Source organism: Nanorana parkeri, unplaced genomic scaffold (genome assembly GCF_000935625.1).
Source record: "Nanorana parkeri isolate BGI_ZX_2015 unplaced genomic scaffold, ASM93562v1 scaffold60, whole genome shotgun sequence".
NCBI classification, from domain to species: domain Eukaryota; kingdom Metazoa; phylum Chordata; class Amphibia; order Anura; family Dicroglossidae; genus Nanorana; species Nanorana parkeri.
Genome location: NW_017306328.1, coordinates 257,222 through 273,761, shown reverse-complemented (window position 1 = coordinate 273,761; position 16,540 = coordinate 257,222). Strand labels below are relative to the sequence as shown.

Sequence of the window (16,540 nt, the reverse complement as noted above, 5' to 3'; positions counted from 1 at the left end):
CCTTTCCTGCCCTGCCAAGCCTGTGCTCAGATCAAGAGTCTGGGTTGGAATTTGTTTTAGGGGTGGGGGTTTTCCTTAAAATTCCCACCAGATCTAAAGGGCCTGGTATGACTTTAGGGGGGACCCCACACACTATTTTTTCTTTTTAACTTATGGTCCCTCCTTACTTTCCGACCAGACCTAAAGGGTCTGGTATCGTTTGGGAGAGGGACCCCCATGCTGTTTGTTTTGTTTTTTCTTTACATTTTATTTTTATTATTTTCTTAACTTTTTTTATTTTTATTTTATTTTTTATCATTTTTTTTCTTTTGTTTACATTTTTTTATATTCTGTTCGCTACCTCGAAAGGTAGAGAGCAGAATAGCCGAGCCGAATGCCGTTCGGCTCAGTTCACTTCGGCTCGGCTAGACGAGACAGCAATATGAACTGAATCACCAGAACCACAGGAGTTTTTATAATTGAGGACATTGTATGTTTACTGTGTCCCCATATGTTAATGAATGGGAAGTGATGTACATCACTTCCTGTCCATTCATGATTGTGGACATGGTAAACATATTATCTCCACAAGTTATGAATGAACAGGAACACTCAGTATAGAGGATTCCTGTTCATTTATAACAGGGGACACAGAAAAAGAGATTGAGGACTCTGTTCTCAATCTCTTTTTCTATTTTTAAAAGGAAATATCAGGAGTCTGTTTAGACGCCCAATATTTCCCCAGAGCCCCTGACAGTATAGTAAAAAAGAAATATTTAATAAAAAGAAATAAAAAGAAAATATAGAAAAAAATGTAAAAGTTTATAAAAAATAAATAAAAAGAAGATATTTTTTAAAATTTGAAAAAGTTAAAAACAAAAACATTTTCAGTTTTGGCCTGAAATTTTTTTAACTTTCGGTTTCATTTTCATTTTGATGCCCCTCTAGTTGCAACATAACCTGCACTACTTGATATATGGACTTTTAACTAGTTTTGTGTATTAATGACTTGTTTGTATTTACAAAACCAGACTTTCATGTTGCTTTCATATTAAACATATGTTTTAATATTTTACCAATTTTGTAGTGAGAACTAAATATCTTAAAAGCCCCCCTTATCCCAATACCTTGCATACGTGGGAGTGGTCAATAATCGTTTGATTTTTGGAAAATAGTGTTATTAGTTCCCCAGTGCATTCTCCACATGACTTTAACAATAATGCATTCCTGACCGTAGAAATTGAAAGTACCGCTAACCGCATTAGTGTTACTCTTACAGAAAGGGAGGGACAAATGTCCTCAGTAGAGAGGCAGCAATAAGAAAAACTGAGAGGATCTAACCATTCCTTACTCTTATCAGTTAAAAAATGCAGCAAAGTCCACTGCTGATCTCCTTCTAAAGAAGTATACTGAGCAAGAGCACTGACTTTACTTGCTGAATGCTTGTTTTGGGTCAGAGACCCCAAAATAATTTAACCAAGAGTGGCAGCTAACTAATTTAATTTCTCTCTTGACAAGTTGCCGTTAATGTATGGTTCATTCCTTAATCACCTTTTCCCCCTTTTCCCAGTCTTTGATTAAAAATGCCTTATAATATGCTCAAGAACTTTGATACTCACTAGAGCACACTGGTAAGAGGACGTTTGCAATAGAAGCCCCCAAAATGTGACAGTACAGTCCTTATACTGAATAATAGTAATCATTATTAATTTATTGTACATTTACTTTTTACAGCAAGTGTCGTCAGCTCAGTAACTTTTCTTTTCTTTGTGTCCCTAGATATGATTCAGGAAATGCCAGCTTCGTGATCATAATTGGAGAGGCAAGATACCATCCCTCACGGGTCCAATATGATTCCAGGGTGTAAGTGAAATACACAGCGTTGGCAGTCACTGCATACATGCTAACCGTTGCGATATCGTATAGAACAGTTTTTTACAAATGGTTTATAATGTAGTTTAGTGTGACAATTAGTGTTCGGGTTCCCTCTTCTCACATATCTGTGATTCTGCTTCCTGATTACAGTTTGTAGCTAAAATATTCGGTTATTGTACACTGAGGAGGTGTTATGTTTTTTAATATGGTGGCCCATATAGTGTAGTGCTGATTACTTAAACCCACTTTCTATGAACCACCCCATTTCCTTTTCATACAACAGATGAACTGTCTCTGGATGATATATTTGTGGTATGCTGCTGATTATAGGAGGTGTTATGGGGTTGTTTTAGAAGCGCTGCTCTGTTGCTAACATGTACAGGCTGAAAGGTGTATCACTATTGCAATCCTTACAAAACAGCCATGGTTATACCTCTTCTGCATGCTATAGACCTTGCGTTTTATATTTGCATATGGCTGCTCATTCTGTGGAGACCTCCTGTCACATCATACATGTGTAGAGTATTTGTGGCCCCCACGTCAGTTTGTGCACAGGGCCCCATTTTGTGTAAAACTGTCCCTGATGTGAAGGAGATGCAAAAGTAAATATACAAATATTCAAAGTCCTCTCCTTTTATCCCCCTTAAAAATCATTTTATGTGGTGGCTTCAGTTAAATTCACAACCTTAAAACATAAGCAGTGATCTGCCCATGGATCTCTTAATGACTAGAGGTGGTATAACTAGAAATAGTGTCAGTTCCCTTTTGTCGGTTTCAGCAACCTTCAGGAAAAGAGTTCTCTTCATGAGCAAAGTTGAAGGGAAAATTCCTCTCAAGTACTAAGTGCTTTGTGATGCAGTGGATATAAAAGTTCAAAGGGTAGAAAGCATAAACAATGGAGACTGCTGTTTTGGTTGATGTCTGATTTATCGCTTTCATCTTGCCATTGCCTTTTCTGATTGCAACTACACAGGCTGTTTTTTCTTTTTTTTCTTGAGGATTAAAAGTCTTGTAACCACTTTCAACCATATAAAACTAATAGTAACAGAAAATGGCAAGTACAGTTCTTAACCATGTCATTGCTTTTATGGCTAAAGATATATATCTATAATACTGAATGCACATGAACCCAATTTCATTGTGCTTTATGTTTTCCATTTTTGTCTATCTACTGCTTAAATGGAGATATTTAAAGGGATCTATTCAGGTTAGAATGAAACAGTCACTGCTGAATTGGATTTAAAGGTGTTGTATCCAGCACTCTTCTCTTCATTCTTGCTTAACTGTTTAATGAGTTGCTTACCCAGAATAATTATGCATCCATTGAAGCTGGAACGGACAACTTGCATGCCTCTGTGGTCAGTGATTCAATAAGTAGCGAAGAAAGGGTACAGATGGCATCCCTGGGCACTGTAGGCCCAGGCCAGCAGTGGCCACTCCAATATTTCTATCCTGCTAGGCTTCATTTACTAAAGCAACCAGCAGTTTGTAGAGGGCAGCAGCCAATAAAAAAGCAATCAGTAAATACTTTGAAAATAGACCTTGCAGCACCCAATCAACTGTTGAGTTCCTCCCCATTTCCGATGCAAAACTCATGCCTGGATTGCCATAAAAAATAAATACATGTTTTAAAAATATAAAAATACCTTTTTAGAATTCAGCCTAGGCAGTCAGTGGTAATTGTGTGCCATGCTTCTTGGGAAGCCCATGTCACCAGATTCTTGAGGAAGACATGGATTGCTTTCTTTAAATCTTTGTATGATTTTTCTTCTGCACAGATGACATTGGCATATATCACGTGCTTATACAGGGATGCACGTAGTTAGTGGGTAGGTTTAAAGTGTAGTTCCAGTTTTGCAATTCAATTTGAGAAAACTCCTCTATATGTTCCTAATCACTCAGCATGGCCAAAAGTATTTTTTTCATTATAATGCTTACTTTTTAGATGTCTCTTTGGTGGAGGCCTTTGCACAGATTCCAGGCTACTTTGAGCAGTTTGAGAGTGAATCTATAGTGTCAGAGGGAGGGTTAGACTGAGCTTCCTGTCATTAGCAAACAATGCTTAATCCCTTGGTAGGACAGACCGTTAACAACTGATAATCTGCCAGCACAGTAGAGACCGGGTTTATTAGAGTAAACATTTTCATCCCCTGCAGCCCCCTCCTTAATATTGCATAAGGGCAAGCTAGGTAGGATTTTAAAGTAAAAAGCACTAAAAAAAAGGTAAGCAGCAATTTTTTTAAGTTATACAATGTGAATAGGAACAAAAAAACAAATATAAAGTAGATGTTATCCCAATTTGGCTGCAAGCATGGAACTACACTTTAAAGAAATAGTAAGGAGAAGATTGCTCTTGATGATGTGCATTAGAAGATGACACTGCAGTCTAAGTAAATGGCCTGCTTCAGGATTGCTGTGTCTGGAGACATAGGGCACAACGCCTGGCTGGCGAGTATAAAATATACAAAAATTCAAGATCTATTTTACAGTAGGTATAGCTAAGAGAAAAATCACACATGGACTCGTATACACGCACACATCAGCTCATAAATGCATACACACAATAGGTTGGACTTGATGGACTTATGTCTTTATTCAACCTCAAATACTATGTAACTAGGTTTGGCATCACACCGCAATGTATATAGTTTTTAACCAAATCTAGGTTTGGCATCACACCGCAATGTATATAGTTTTTAACCAAATCTTTTTTTGGGACTGTTTCTAGGTTTTTTTACCTGGAGATCTTGCCAGTAACAGCATTTCCCTAAGCCACTGGCTCAGAAATGGCACTCATAGGAGACCAACAGCACTGTTGCCAGTTGTGATGCAGCAGCTTAGCATTGTCAGCCTGAACCAGGAGGTTAATGGCATAATCTCCAGGTAAAAAAAACCTGGTAGCAGATTCAATTTAACTAAGAAAGCTTTATACAGTGAGGGATAATCTATTCTATTGCAAAAATAGATTTTGTGTTTTACATGCACATTAAGGGCTCGTTTACACCAAAACACATGTTAGAACTTTCTGCATAATGCACATCACATGTGCTACAATAACACACATAATTATGTATAACACACTATTATGTGTGTTGCATTGCCATTCGCTTTCAAATGCATCTCAGCACACATGTACAGTGCACTGCAGCACACTGGCACTTTAGAGTCCCATGGAGCACAGATATATACGCTTGTTGCAGTGTGCTGAGAGAAATAAATACTGTATGCAACATGAATTAATGCGGAAGTTCACCACATTGTGATATGGATGGGCTCTCAAGTCACGCTGCTGCTCGCATTTAGTTGTAGGTTAGTACAAGAAGTCCAGGGTCCACTCAAGAGTTCAGTGTCCGGATTGTCCCATCAAGCATACAGTATATTATATTTGAAGAAGCCAACACCTGACATTATTATTCCAAAATAATGGTTAATAAAATGGGTAATAAAGCCCAGCAATACAAGTCACATGGTCCCACAATGTTCAACTATCACATTTTTCACTGCAATTTGTAATTGCTGGGAGTGGAAAAATTGTTGATAGATAAATCTGAACCAGGCAATCTATGGCCAGGGCAGTCCCTGAATTCACAGACACATGGGGGATTGTATGGCTAGGTTTTCTCCACACTTATTCCAGTAGTGGTTTTATACTGTGTTAAAGGGATCAGATAGGTGTATAATGACTTACTTTGTGCTAATGATCAGCCTATGTTGTTTAGGTGGAATAAACGTATCCTGAGCAGTGTAAACACAATGTGACATAGACTTGCTGCTGACATTAATATAGACAGACACAGTAACAAACAAAATGACATTCTGACACTGACGCAGAGAGACGCCGACACTGATGATAACATTGATGTCTAGTTCTGATCATGCCAGTACATCAGCTTGAAGACACAGGAGAAAGCTAATCAGTAAATAGCATGTCACTTCACAGTGACTTCCTATTTACTGAATATATTTGTTTGTTGTGCTCATTCACTTTTAGTTTGTGTTAGGAAGTCCAGTGTGTTCGATGGGAGAATCTGGGTATAAATAATTGCTGATGAGCCCCATGGCATAGTAATATGGGAGGTGCTATTGCTGAGATAGGTTTTTAAGGTTTAGGCTACATGGCCTCAGTCCTGATCCTGCTTTTACCGCCTACATAGTCTCTCACCTGGAACAAATATGCAGGATTACACTGGCTACATGCTTGTTCCAATCTAATAACACAAATTAGGGTGATTGCCTTAGAATCTGAGTCAGCAGTCAGCCTTTTCACACAGCAGCAGGCTCTTCCTTCAGAGAGAGAGAGAGAGACAGATGAGCATCACTCTGCTCTCATATAAAAATTTCTGAGACTTATAATTAGGTCTCCCTGGCTACTATGCAGCATTTGGTCCTAGAATTGGAGGCTTTCTAACACACAAAGCTCTACAAAGATTCCGGGCTCCAGGGCCCAGGTCAGAAGTTGTGAGAAAACAAAAAAGTTTGTCCAGAATCCATATGGTGTGTGTATGTGTATATATATATTTTCCCCTTTCTCTTAATCGATACAAAAAAGATATAGAATACGTAATAATTAGAGGTGCACCGAAATGAACATTTCAAAACTGAAAAGAACCCGAAATGAAAACAAATGTCAGGCCAAAACCGAAAATGTTTTTTATTTTAACTTTTTCAATTTTTTAAAAATATTTTATTTGTTTTTATAAACTTCTTTTTATTTTTTTATATTTTATTTATTTATTCATTTTTATATTTTACTTTACTTTTAGGGGCTTCGGGGAAATATTAGGGGTCTAAACAGATTCCTGATATTTCCCTTTTAAAAAAGAAAAAGAGATTGAGAACACAGAGTCCTCAATCTCTTTTTCTGCAGCACCTGTCATCAATGAACAGGAATCCTCTATACTGAGTTATAACTTGAAAACATAGTGAAGGGAATTTATCAAAACTGGAGCAGACACAATCTGGAGCAGATTTGCACTGCAGCCAATCAGCTTCTCTGTTTTCATTTTCAAATCCCAACAGAGCAAACTGAAAAGAGGTGCTGATTGGTTGCCGTGGGCAACTGCTCCAGTTTCTGTCTGCTCCAGTTTTGATAAATTCCCGCCAGTGTGTTTACTATAACCACAATCATGAATGAACAGGAGGTGATGTAGATCACTTCCCATTCATTCATTTTTTAATTTGAAGATATAGTAACCATACTCTGTCCTCAATTATTTACAAACACTCAGCTATCACTGATCGCTGAGTGTTTGTACCGCTCTCCATCCTGTGTCAGTGAGCGAGCGGAGCTCAGCCTGCTGTGACACCGCTGGCTGTCTCTGCCCACACCGATCTGCTGATCTGGAGGCTGAGCGGTGTGGGAGGAGAGACACCGGCCACCTGTGACAGTTTCTCTCTTCCCCGCTGGGACACGGAGCAGCGCCCAGTGGGGAGGAGAGAATACACGGATGCACAGCTGTATCGGCCAGAAAATGGAAATGGCACTTTTGGCCGTTATGTTTGGGCAGCCGATATATCGGTGCATCCCTAGTAATAATTACTAATGGTGTATGCAAAATTTTTCATGAAATATATACTTTATATAATCAAATGTCATCTGTTGTTGAAGTAACAATAAATACCCATTAGATTGAATTGCAGACTGTCTTCATATAGTAATGGCTACTTGTAGCATAGATAGTAAAAGGATTTGCTTTCTTTTTACACAGATATATCCGGGTTGCCATTCTTCCGTCTTCAGGTGACATGAGTTGCCTCTTTCGGACCAAAGTATATCCTGCAGCAGAGACAGTGGTGTTTAATGAGCTCTTCAGAGCATCTATTTCACAGAGTGCTTTGCAGCAGAAGACTCTGAGAATGGACGTGTGTTCAGCTGGAAGGACCCATCGAGAAGAGTGCCTGGTATACAACATATATCTCCACTACTTTCGCAGAGAACCCTTGAAATCTATTACTCATGAAGTGGCTTTCAGTTGATATGTGTGTGCGGCATTCAGAAATTTTCAGCATGTCACTGCATAAGAATAAACATTAGCAGTACACTGAAAGCAAGCTCTTTAATCAAGTATCATTTACCAAAGTGAACAGTCATTCATTGATTGCCCAGCAGCGTTTCCTAATCGCCCACTCTGCGTGTTTGCTGCAATGTGGAATGAAATCATTAGTTATTAGGATTGTATCATTACCAGCTGTGCTTTGAGTTTTACAGAAACCTATGTAATGCTTATTTATTTATTTTTTACTGTTTTTAAAGGAACTCTATGCTGAGAGAAATTTTATAAGCTGCCATTGCTCACATCTTCCTAATAAAATGCCACTTACCTGGCTGTCACACAATCCAATGGCTCCTATGCCTTCTGAGGCACTTACCCAGAAGTAGTATGCAGGGTGTTTAAGTGAGATTTCTCAATCTGAATATGTATTCTAGCCCGCTTTCCCTGAAGTAGAGTTTAGCAATTTCAGTGTCTGTATTACTTTCATTACTGGTATACTTTTAAAGAGTGGGTCCGTTCAATGGGGTTCTCTACTGTGTAAGAAGGACCTGTCTGAAGCCAATAGGCCTACAGATATAGACTAGATTGGGGAACAGGAACACTTGATGGAGACATGACCCAAAGAATCCACTGCCATGAAATCCTTCTGCTATTTTGTTTGTAAAGTGCAATTAAAGTAGAACTGAAGCCAAAACTTTTTTAGCTTAGGATACAGTAAGGGAGGGTTATAACTAGCAATGCACCAATATCATTTTTTCGGTATCGAGTACCAATATTTTTTCGGTACTTGCCAATACCGGAAGTCCCATTAAGGAAGCCGGGCGGTGTGTAATGACTCGCCGCCCGACTTCCTGATTAGTCAGGAAGCCATCACCAGGTGATGAGGAAGCATGAAGCCAGCTTTTTGGCCAATCAGGAAGCCGGGGTGCGGGTAATGACTCGCCACCTGGCATTCCTGTTTAGCCAGCTTCCCGACCAATCAGGAAACCAGGCGGCGAGTCATTAAACGGCACCCGGCTTCCTGACTGGCCGGGAAGCTAACTCCATGCTCCCTGGTGATGAGGGAGCATGAAGCCGGCTTCCCGGCCAATCAGGAAGCCAGGCAGCGTGTAATCACTCGCCGCCCAGGTTCCTGATACCGGAAGTTCCAGTATCAGGAGCATGTGGGAAAATGCGAGTACTCGTCCAAATACTCAGTATCAGGAAAATTCTCTAAACTCAGGAGTTAAACCTTAAAAGTCATTAAGTAACTTAACTATTAACAAAAATGCGTCTTATTTGTGTATCACTCGGCTGTAGATCCTCAAATCATCTCTGAATTGGTGCTGACACTGTACTTCCTTCTGGAGGGTAACTACTTTTGTTCTCTATGGTCCCTGTGTGTGTTGTAGAGTAGCCATCACTTCAAGATCACTACCGTGATGTTCTACCACCTCAACGGGCAGCACAGTAGCGTAGTCGTTAACACTTCTGCCTTGCAGCACTGAAGAGTCTCCGGTTCAAATCCCAGTCAGGACGCTATCTCCAGGGAGTTTGCATGTTCTCCCTGTGTGGGTACTCCCAGTTTCTTACCACACTCCAAAGACATGCTGGAAGGTTAATTGGCTCTTGTCTAAATTGGCCCTTATATGTATGTATGCATGTGAGATAGGGATCTTAGATTGTAAGCTCCTTGAGGGCAGGGACTGATGTGAACGTGCAATATGTAAAGTGCTGCGTACATTTTCTGTGCTATATAAATACCTATAAAAAATAAATACAAATTAGTAAACTAAACATGAGATTGTAGTCCATCACGGGAGCGAGCTTGGAGCAGTGGCTACTTTCAACACACACCGGGACCATGGGGAACAAAAGTAGCCACCCTCCAGAAGGAAGGACAGTGTCATCACCAATTCAGAGATGGTTTGAGGATATAGAGCCGAGTGATACATACATAAGATACATTTTTCTTAATACCTAAAGTACTTGAATGCATTTTTTAAGGTTTAACTCCTGAGTTTAGTGTCACTTTAATGTTAAATCAGGGAATGTGAGACCTCATCCTACATTGCTGTAGCAGATGGGCAGCCTTGGGATTTCAGATGTAGAAGTCTCATCACTGAGAACTTCAAGGAGTATAAGGTGCTGGCGTGTAATCCTTTAATATTTCATTCCACTGAACATGGTATGAAGACTCTGTAGGCAGGTGCCGTCTGACTAGTTTAAGTGGAAAGCAGCATGTGTGTAATAGGGATTGTTAGGAAGACTAGCTCAGTAGAAATCCTGTGTTCTGCTATAGGCGATAAAACACCACTTAGTATAGCTGTCACATGGCAATGTTGTATCTTGATTTCTACAGGCTCTTTGCTTCCATCAGAGGAATTTCTCTTTAAAGCAGACAGTGTTTTTCTATTGATTGGAGCATGTCTTTTGGGCAAATGAACTGAAAAGATCAATTATTCTTTTTGACCTGTGCAGAGGCTAGACCCAGTGGAATCTATTAGAAATGTACTCTGGGTATTGTTGGTGAAATCATCTGAAACATAAAAAAATAAAATCTCAATTTGAAGTGCTGAATGAGCCTTTTACCAAAGGACTACTTAAGGGAGAGAGAAAACAATAAGGTAAATATGCCATATTCTTTTTTTCTTCGTTACAGGCTGGTATCCAGATCAGTTTAACAGACTTGTCTTTCACAAATGAAGCATTTACACGATGGCACACCTTGATGCCCTGCCGAAACATACCCCATCAAAAGGAGCTCAATGAAAAGTCAGTATTAGAGGGCAGTGAGACGCAGGCTGCTGCATTGAATATGGTAAGATGTGAATACTGCCATACATTTACACTGCAAGGAACCTCATAGCCAAGCATGTACCACATTGTGTCAGCTCTTAACTTTTGTTATCCAGGAATCTCTTTTCTGTGTGTCTCACTGATTTAATTTTATGTTGTTACTGATTTCCCTGACCAGGACTTGGCCTTACACATCTGCCTGCACCCTGGCCTAGTAGAGGTGGCCATATGGCAAACCTTTACTTTGCCAAAATAAGGCAAAGTAACAGACTCGCTTTATAGCAGCACAAGAAGTTTTCTGTATTTACCTTCCCCTGATTTGCGCCCGCAGCCCTTAGTATGGAAGAACACAAGACACTGCATACCTGTCTCCTAGAATACAGGGTCTGCTCTGCTACATGAGGATCCAGTTGCTAGGCCTGAGCAGAGGAGAGAGTTCCAGAGGCCTGTGTAAGTTTAACCTGTTTGAGAAAGTTGAAATGTACCCAGGAGTTTCTGAGGGCTTTGGGAGCAGATTGGGGCATCAAAGGAGGGGGTAACAGGTTTGCTTTATTCAATTATTACAACACTAATAATGCAATCCTGGGTGCTTAGTATAGTCCCACATAGTCTAACCACCTTCTTCTATCACACTTTGGTTCAAAATGGTGCTATAGACAAAATGGCGATCGTAAAAAAAACCAAATATGGGCGAAAATGCGGTGCATCCCCAGCTTCTCTCCTCCCCGCTGGGCACCAGCTCTAAGCTTCGGTCTGTGTCCCCTCCAATCCCCAATGCTCTCGCTCGCTTGTGTCAGTAGAAGCAGTGGGGATCGTAGGACACAGAATCAATCCACCTGCCGTTGCACAGTGGGGAGTGGAGAAGCTGTCAGGACTGACAGTGTCAGTGGGGAGTAGGAGAGCTGCAGGAGGGGTGGAGAGCAGGGAGGATCAGCAAATATGTAAAAGTTTTGCTAATCCTTCCATGTACTGCTCATACATCGGTGTGATCAGTTCTGATCATACCAATGTTTGTAAATAACTGAAGACATGGTATTTAGTTACTGTGTAAATAATTATGAATGAAGAGGAAGTGCTCTACATCACTTACGTTTCATTCATGATTGTGGACATAGTAACTGTTACTATCTCCTCAGTTTATCAATTAACAGGAGCAACTCCGTGTAGAGGCTTCCTGTTCATTCATAACAGGGGCTGCATAAAATTTCTCTTTATATTTCAAAAGGGAAGTGTCAGGGATCTGTTTAGACCCCTAATATTTCCCCAAAGCTTCTAACAGTAAAGTAAAACATTTTTATAACTTTGGGGGAAAAAAAGTAATTTTTGGTTTCGGCCTGACAAATTCTGAAATTTCGGTTTAAAAAGGTTATTTCAGTGTACCCCTAGTAATAAGCTGTTGGCTATAAAATTCTAACCTGTTTGCTTGCATTTTTCCTAAATGGAGGTTCAACAACGATGTCTGTTTTATTTGTGGGAGTGTCTGTGTTATTCTGCTGGAGCAGAGATAGCCAGTCCTCTAAAAAGCTAATGTATGACCATGTTTAACACTGGAGAACGTTCTGTTGCACAGTGCTTGGAGACTGTGTAGCAGAAGGTTTTCTGCTACTTGACCATGCAGAGGCTTATACTGTGCAAAACAGTGCTGTTCTGTCAAGGTATTCCTCTCCAATAATATCATAATCCGCTGTTGGTTCATAGCCCATTCACTTTTATGATGGCTCTTAAGCTGGCCATACAATGCTATATTTTCTTCGTTCCACCTGTGGGCTGAACAAAGAAAATATAAGGGATTCCTATGTCAACGTTTATGAATGTGTGGATGGAGGAATCCCCTGCTGTTGTCATTGTATTCTGGCAGCTGCCAGGGGTGCTTGCAGCTGACAACCTGTACAACCTATGCAACCTGTCACCTGGAATGGAAGTTGAAGAGAAATCTCACTCATGAGCATACAAATAAAAATGAAAACATGACAAAGAGTTTTTAAACTTCCCCCACTCTAGTAGAAATCTTTTTTTATTGCTGTCTGTATATCTGGTGGGGAGTAGTGACAGTTTCCCACACATTCTGCTCTGTCTGCCAGGAAGTGAGGAGTAATCTCCCAAATTGGAACACAAACAGCAATAAACAGTAAAATAGTTAGAAGTTCTAACTTTTAGATTCATTAACTCACTCTGAAAATACAAACTTTTGAGGTTGGAATTTAAGTAATGACTAGTCCTGCAACAATAGTACACTGAAAGGGGAGGGGGGCATCTGATAAGAAGGCAAAGACATCACAATAACATGACACAAGGGAAGAATCTGCCTTATGAAAATAGAATACAATAGGGTTGCTACGGTCAACCACTTTATTGTAATTATCATAATAATTATTCCTTTTTCCTTCTGATCTGTCACACCAGACTGGTTTTCTATAATCGCAGTAATATGTAAATCCTTTTTTCTTACTTTCCTTGGAATGAGCATTTTTCAAGGATCAGAAATCACTTTGTGTCTTTAACTTCTCAGCCTCCCAGAAGAGAACAAGTGACTCCTGTCTCCTTACATCTGCCTTTGAAGCAGGAGTGTAAAAGTATAGCCTGACATCTGAAAAGTAGCTGGTTTTATTTTCAGAGGTTGTATACTGTTTCATTCCTGCTACAATGGCTGATACAAGATGACAGAAGTCAAACAGAACTTCAATTAAAGATTAGTGAGCTGTAGTTAAAATTGCTCTGTGTCCCTGTCTGATTTCCCTTTCATGATCAGATGCTGACAGGTTTTATCTCCCCGTTTTATTGCAGGATGCTGTGTCAGCATTGCTTGTGAGGACATCTGCGGAGCTGGAAGCGGTGAAGCGTGAATTGGCCCAGGTAGAAGCAGATGAGGAGGATCAGGAGCAGACATGTTTGGGGGAGGAATGGTAAGTCCTCCGCATTCAGGCACATTTCATAGGCCATCTGTAAGCCCACATATGTTGTTTGTATGTGTGATGTCTCCACAGAACACTGAAAATTCACAACTAGTCTACAGTACAGTTTAGCTACATGACAACTTGTGGCTCTCCAGCTGGTGTGAAATGGCAAGTTTCACCATGTTTTGCCAGGCCGGTGGTTGAAGTGCCTGGGGTACCTTAAAGCGGAATGTATACTGATGTTGTATATATTTTATTCTTTAGTTATTGGTCAGGTCTAAAAATAACATTAGTCAGGTAACTATACTGGCTATGAATATTTTTTTATTTTTTTACAACCAGTCAACAGGTGGAGCTGTAGGCATATGTTTTACAGGTTATCCTGATTTCCTCTGTTAACAAAACCCTGATGTGTATAAAGCTGAATAGCTGAAGCTTAAATTCACATACACCCCACCCCCACCCACCCCCTCTTTAGAGCAGGGACACCCACAATTTTTCATCTGGAGATCTACTTTTCAAATGACGAGCTCAATGAGATCTACCAACAAATAAACATTAGTGCCCGTGTTTCGGGAGCTGCAAAAATGCTGCAAGCACTAATGTGCCTGCGTTCCGGGTGCGGGTGATCGCAATGTAGGCAGGCGGGGGCGTGGCTGCGGTGCCATTGACTTCAATGCACCACCATGCCCCTGATCACAGGGAGCCGGCCGGCTTGCGTTCCAGTGCGTTCTAGAGGCCGAGCACTCTGGAACTCAGACTTTGTGGTGTGAACCGGCCCTCTCTCTTGGCTATCTTTTTTCTCTCTCTCCTCGTGCTCTCTCTCCTCGCGCTCTCTCTCTTTGCTCTCTCCCCTGTTTCTATCTGCTCTCTCTTCTCTCTGCTGTCTCTTCTCTCACTTTCTCTGCTGTCTCTCCCCTGTCTGTCTTTTCTTACCTCCTCTGCAGCAGCTTCTCAGGTCTCCTCTCATGTGCCGGCGTCCTGTCCTCCTGAAGTGCTCGTGTGGCCGACGCTGCACACGGGGAGAGGTGTCTCGCCCATTCCCGTCTGCTGCATCTGACACATTCAGCCGCATGAGCACCGCGGCAGGACAGGACACAGGTCAGTGAGCCGATCGCGATCTACCAGTGTTCACTTTGCGATCGACTGGTAGATCGCGTTCGACCTAATGGGCACCCCTGTTTTAGAGATTCCAATACAAAGTTTCAGTCATTGAGTGTTGGAAAGGATAAGGTTTCTTCTGTGCTCCCTCTGTAGAAAAGCCACATTGTACTGGGAATTCTGTGTGTGTGTGTGTGTGTGTGTGTAAAAAATGTAAAATGCCTAGAAGTCCATACTTTAGCACAAGCCTATCAGATTTTTCTTTGGTAAGTGCGTGTCTCCCATGTGTCTTCTTAATGAAGCCGCAGCACACCTTTTTCTCTCCCTCCTTTTTTTTTTTTTTTCCTTTTTTTGCTTGTGGAAAATTCTCATTTACACACGCACGCTTACGGCTGTGTGCCGTAGACAACAGTTGCTTCAAATAAATTACAGAGTATATAACCCGATCACTCCAGTTAATAAAAGTGTGTGTGTGTATATATATATATGTGTGTGTGTGTGTGTATGTATGTATATACCGTATTTTTCGCTCCATAAGACGCACTTTTTTCATCCCCAAAAGGAGGGGGAAAATGTGCCTGCGTCTTATGGAGCGAATCCCGACGCCCGAGACATGCAGTTTCGGGCACCGGGAGAGTAGTAGGAGCCACTGCTCGTTTAATACGAGTGATCTAATGAGATCACTCGTATTAAAGCCGAGCAGCGGCGGCGGCGACGATCTAGTGCAGCAGTAGGAGCCACTGCTAGTTTAATACGAGTGATCTAATAAGATCACTCGTATTAAAACCAAGCAGCGGCGACGATCAAGATCACCATAGAGCAGACGAAGTACAGACGTTCTTCGTCTGCTCTGTGTGATCACTGAGACCGTGGCACTGTAATCACAGCGCCACCTGTCTCAGCGGTCACTAACTGCAGCTTCTGTCACAGCTTCTGTCATAGAAGCTGTGACAGAAGCTACAGTCTGTCGAGTGCTCCATAAGGCGCGCCGGACCTCCCTGCGTCCTATGGTCCGGTGCGTCTTATGGACCGCAAAATACGGTATATATATACACTGAGTGGCCAGATTATTATGACCACACCATCAGTACTTCGTTGGGCCACCTTTTGCCTTCAATACTGCGGCGATTCTTCTTGGCATTGACTCCACAAGATGTTGAAAGGTGATGCGAGGAATCTGACACCATGCCTGATGAATAGCACTGTCCAGTTCTGTGAGATGGAACCAGCTGCCTGATGGCTCTTTCAACTTCGTCCCACAAATGCTCAATTGGATTGAGATCTGGTGATTGTGGGGGCCACCTAAGCAAGGTAAAGTCTCCCTCATGTTCTTGAAACCACTCCTGCACAATACGAGCACCGTGGCATGGCGCATTGTCTTGTTGGAAGAAGCCATCTCCATTAGGATACGCCATCAACATGATAGGATGAACTTTATCAGCAACGATACTTTGGTATGTTGTGCTATTCAGACGTTGTTCCACACGAATTAAAGGGCCCAAATCATGCCAGGAAATCATGCTCCAAACCATAACACTGCCCCCACAAGTTTGAAAGGTTGTACTCATGCATGTGGGGGGCATGCTTTCATGCGGTTTCCGCCAAATTCTCACTCTGCCATCTGCATGATGCAACTGGAAACGTGATTCATCGGACCACATGACTTTTTTCCAATGCTCGACTGTCCAATCCTTGTGACAGTCTTCGGCTTTCATATCCCATACAATGCAGTGTACGGCGAACAGTGCGTTCAGAGATCATTTGAGAGGATCCCTGATTAAGATCTGCAGTAATTTGATGCACTGTTGCCCTTCTGTTGTCTTGTACCAGTCTTGCCACTCTCCGTTCTGCATTAAACATTGACTAGTCGCTGACGGCCACAATTCGCACGTTCAGACCCAGATTTTCGTCTGACAGTCC

General features: G+C 41.4%; 1 protein-coding gene across 1 annotated transcript in view; it reads left to right on the top strand.

Annotated features, from left to right (window-relative positions):
- Positions 1-16,540, top strand: part of WWC2 (WW and C2 domain containing 2) — a 162,973-nt gene that overhangs the window by 124,234 nt on the left and 22,199 nt on the right. The window contains exons 14-17 of the mRNA XM_018576217.1: positions 1,759-1,842; positions 7,563-7,755; positions 10,489-10,647; positions 13,410-13,528. Coding sequence (XP_018431719.1) covers positions 1,759-1,842; positions 7,563-7,755; positions 10,489-10,647; positions 13,410-13,528 — 555 coding nt within the window. The remainder of the gene's footprint in view (positions 1-1,758; positions 1,843-7,562; positions 7,756-10,488; positions 10,648-13,409; positions 13,529-16,540) is intronic.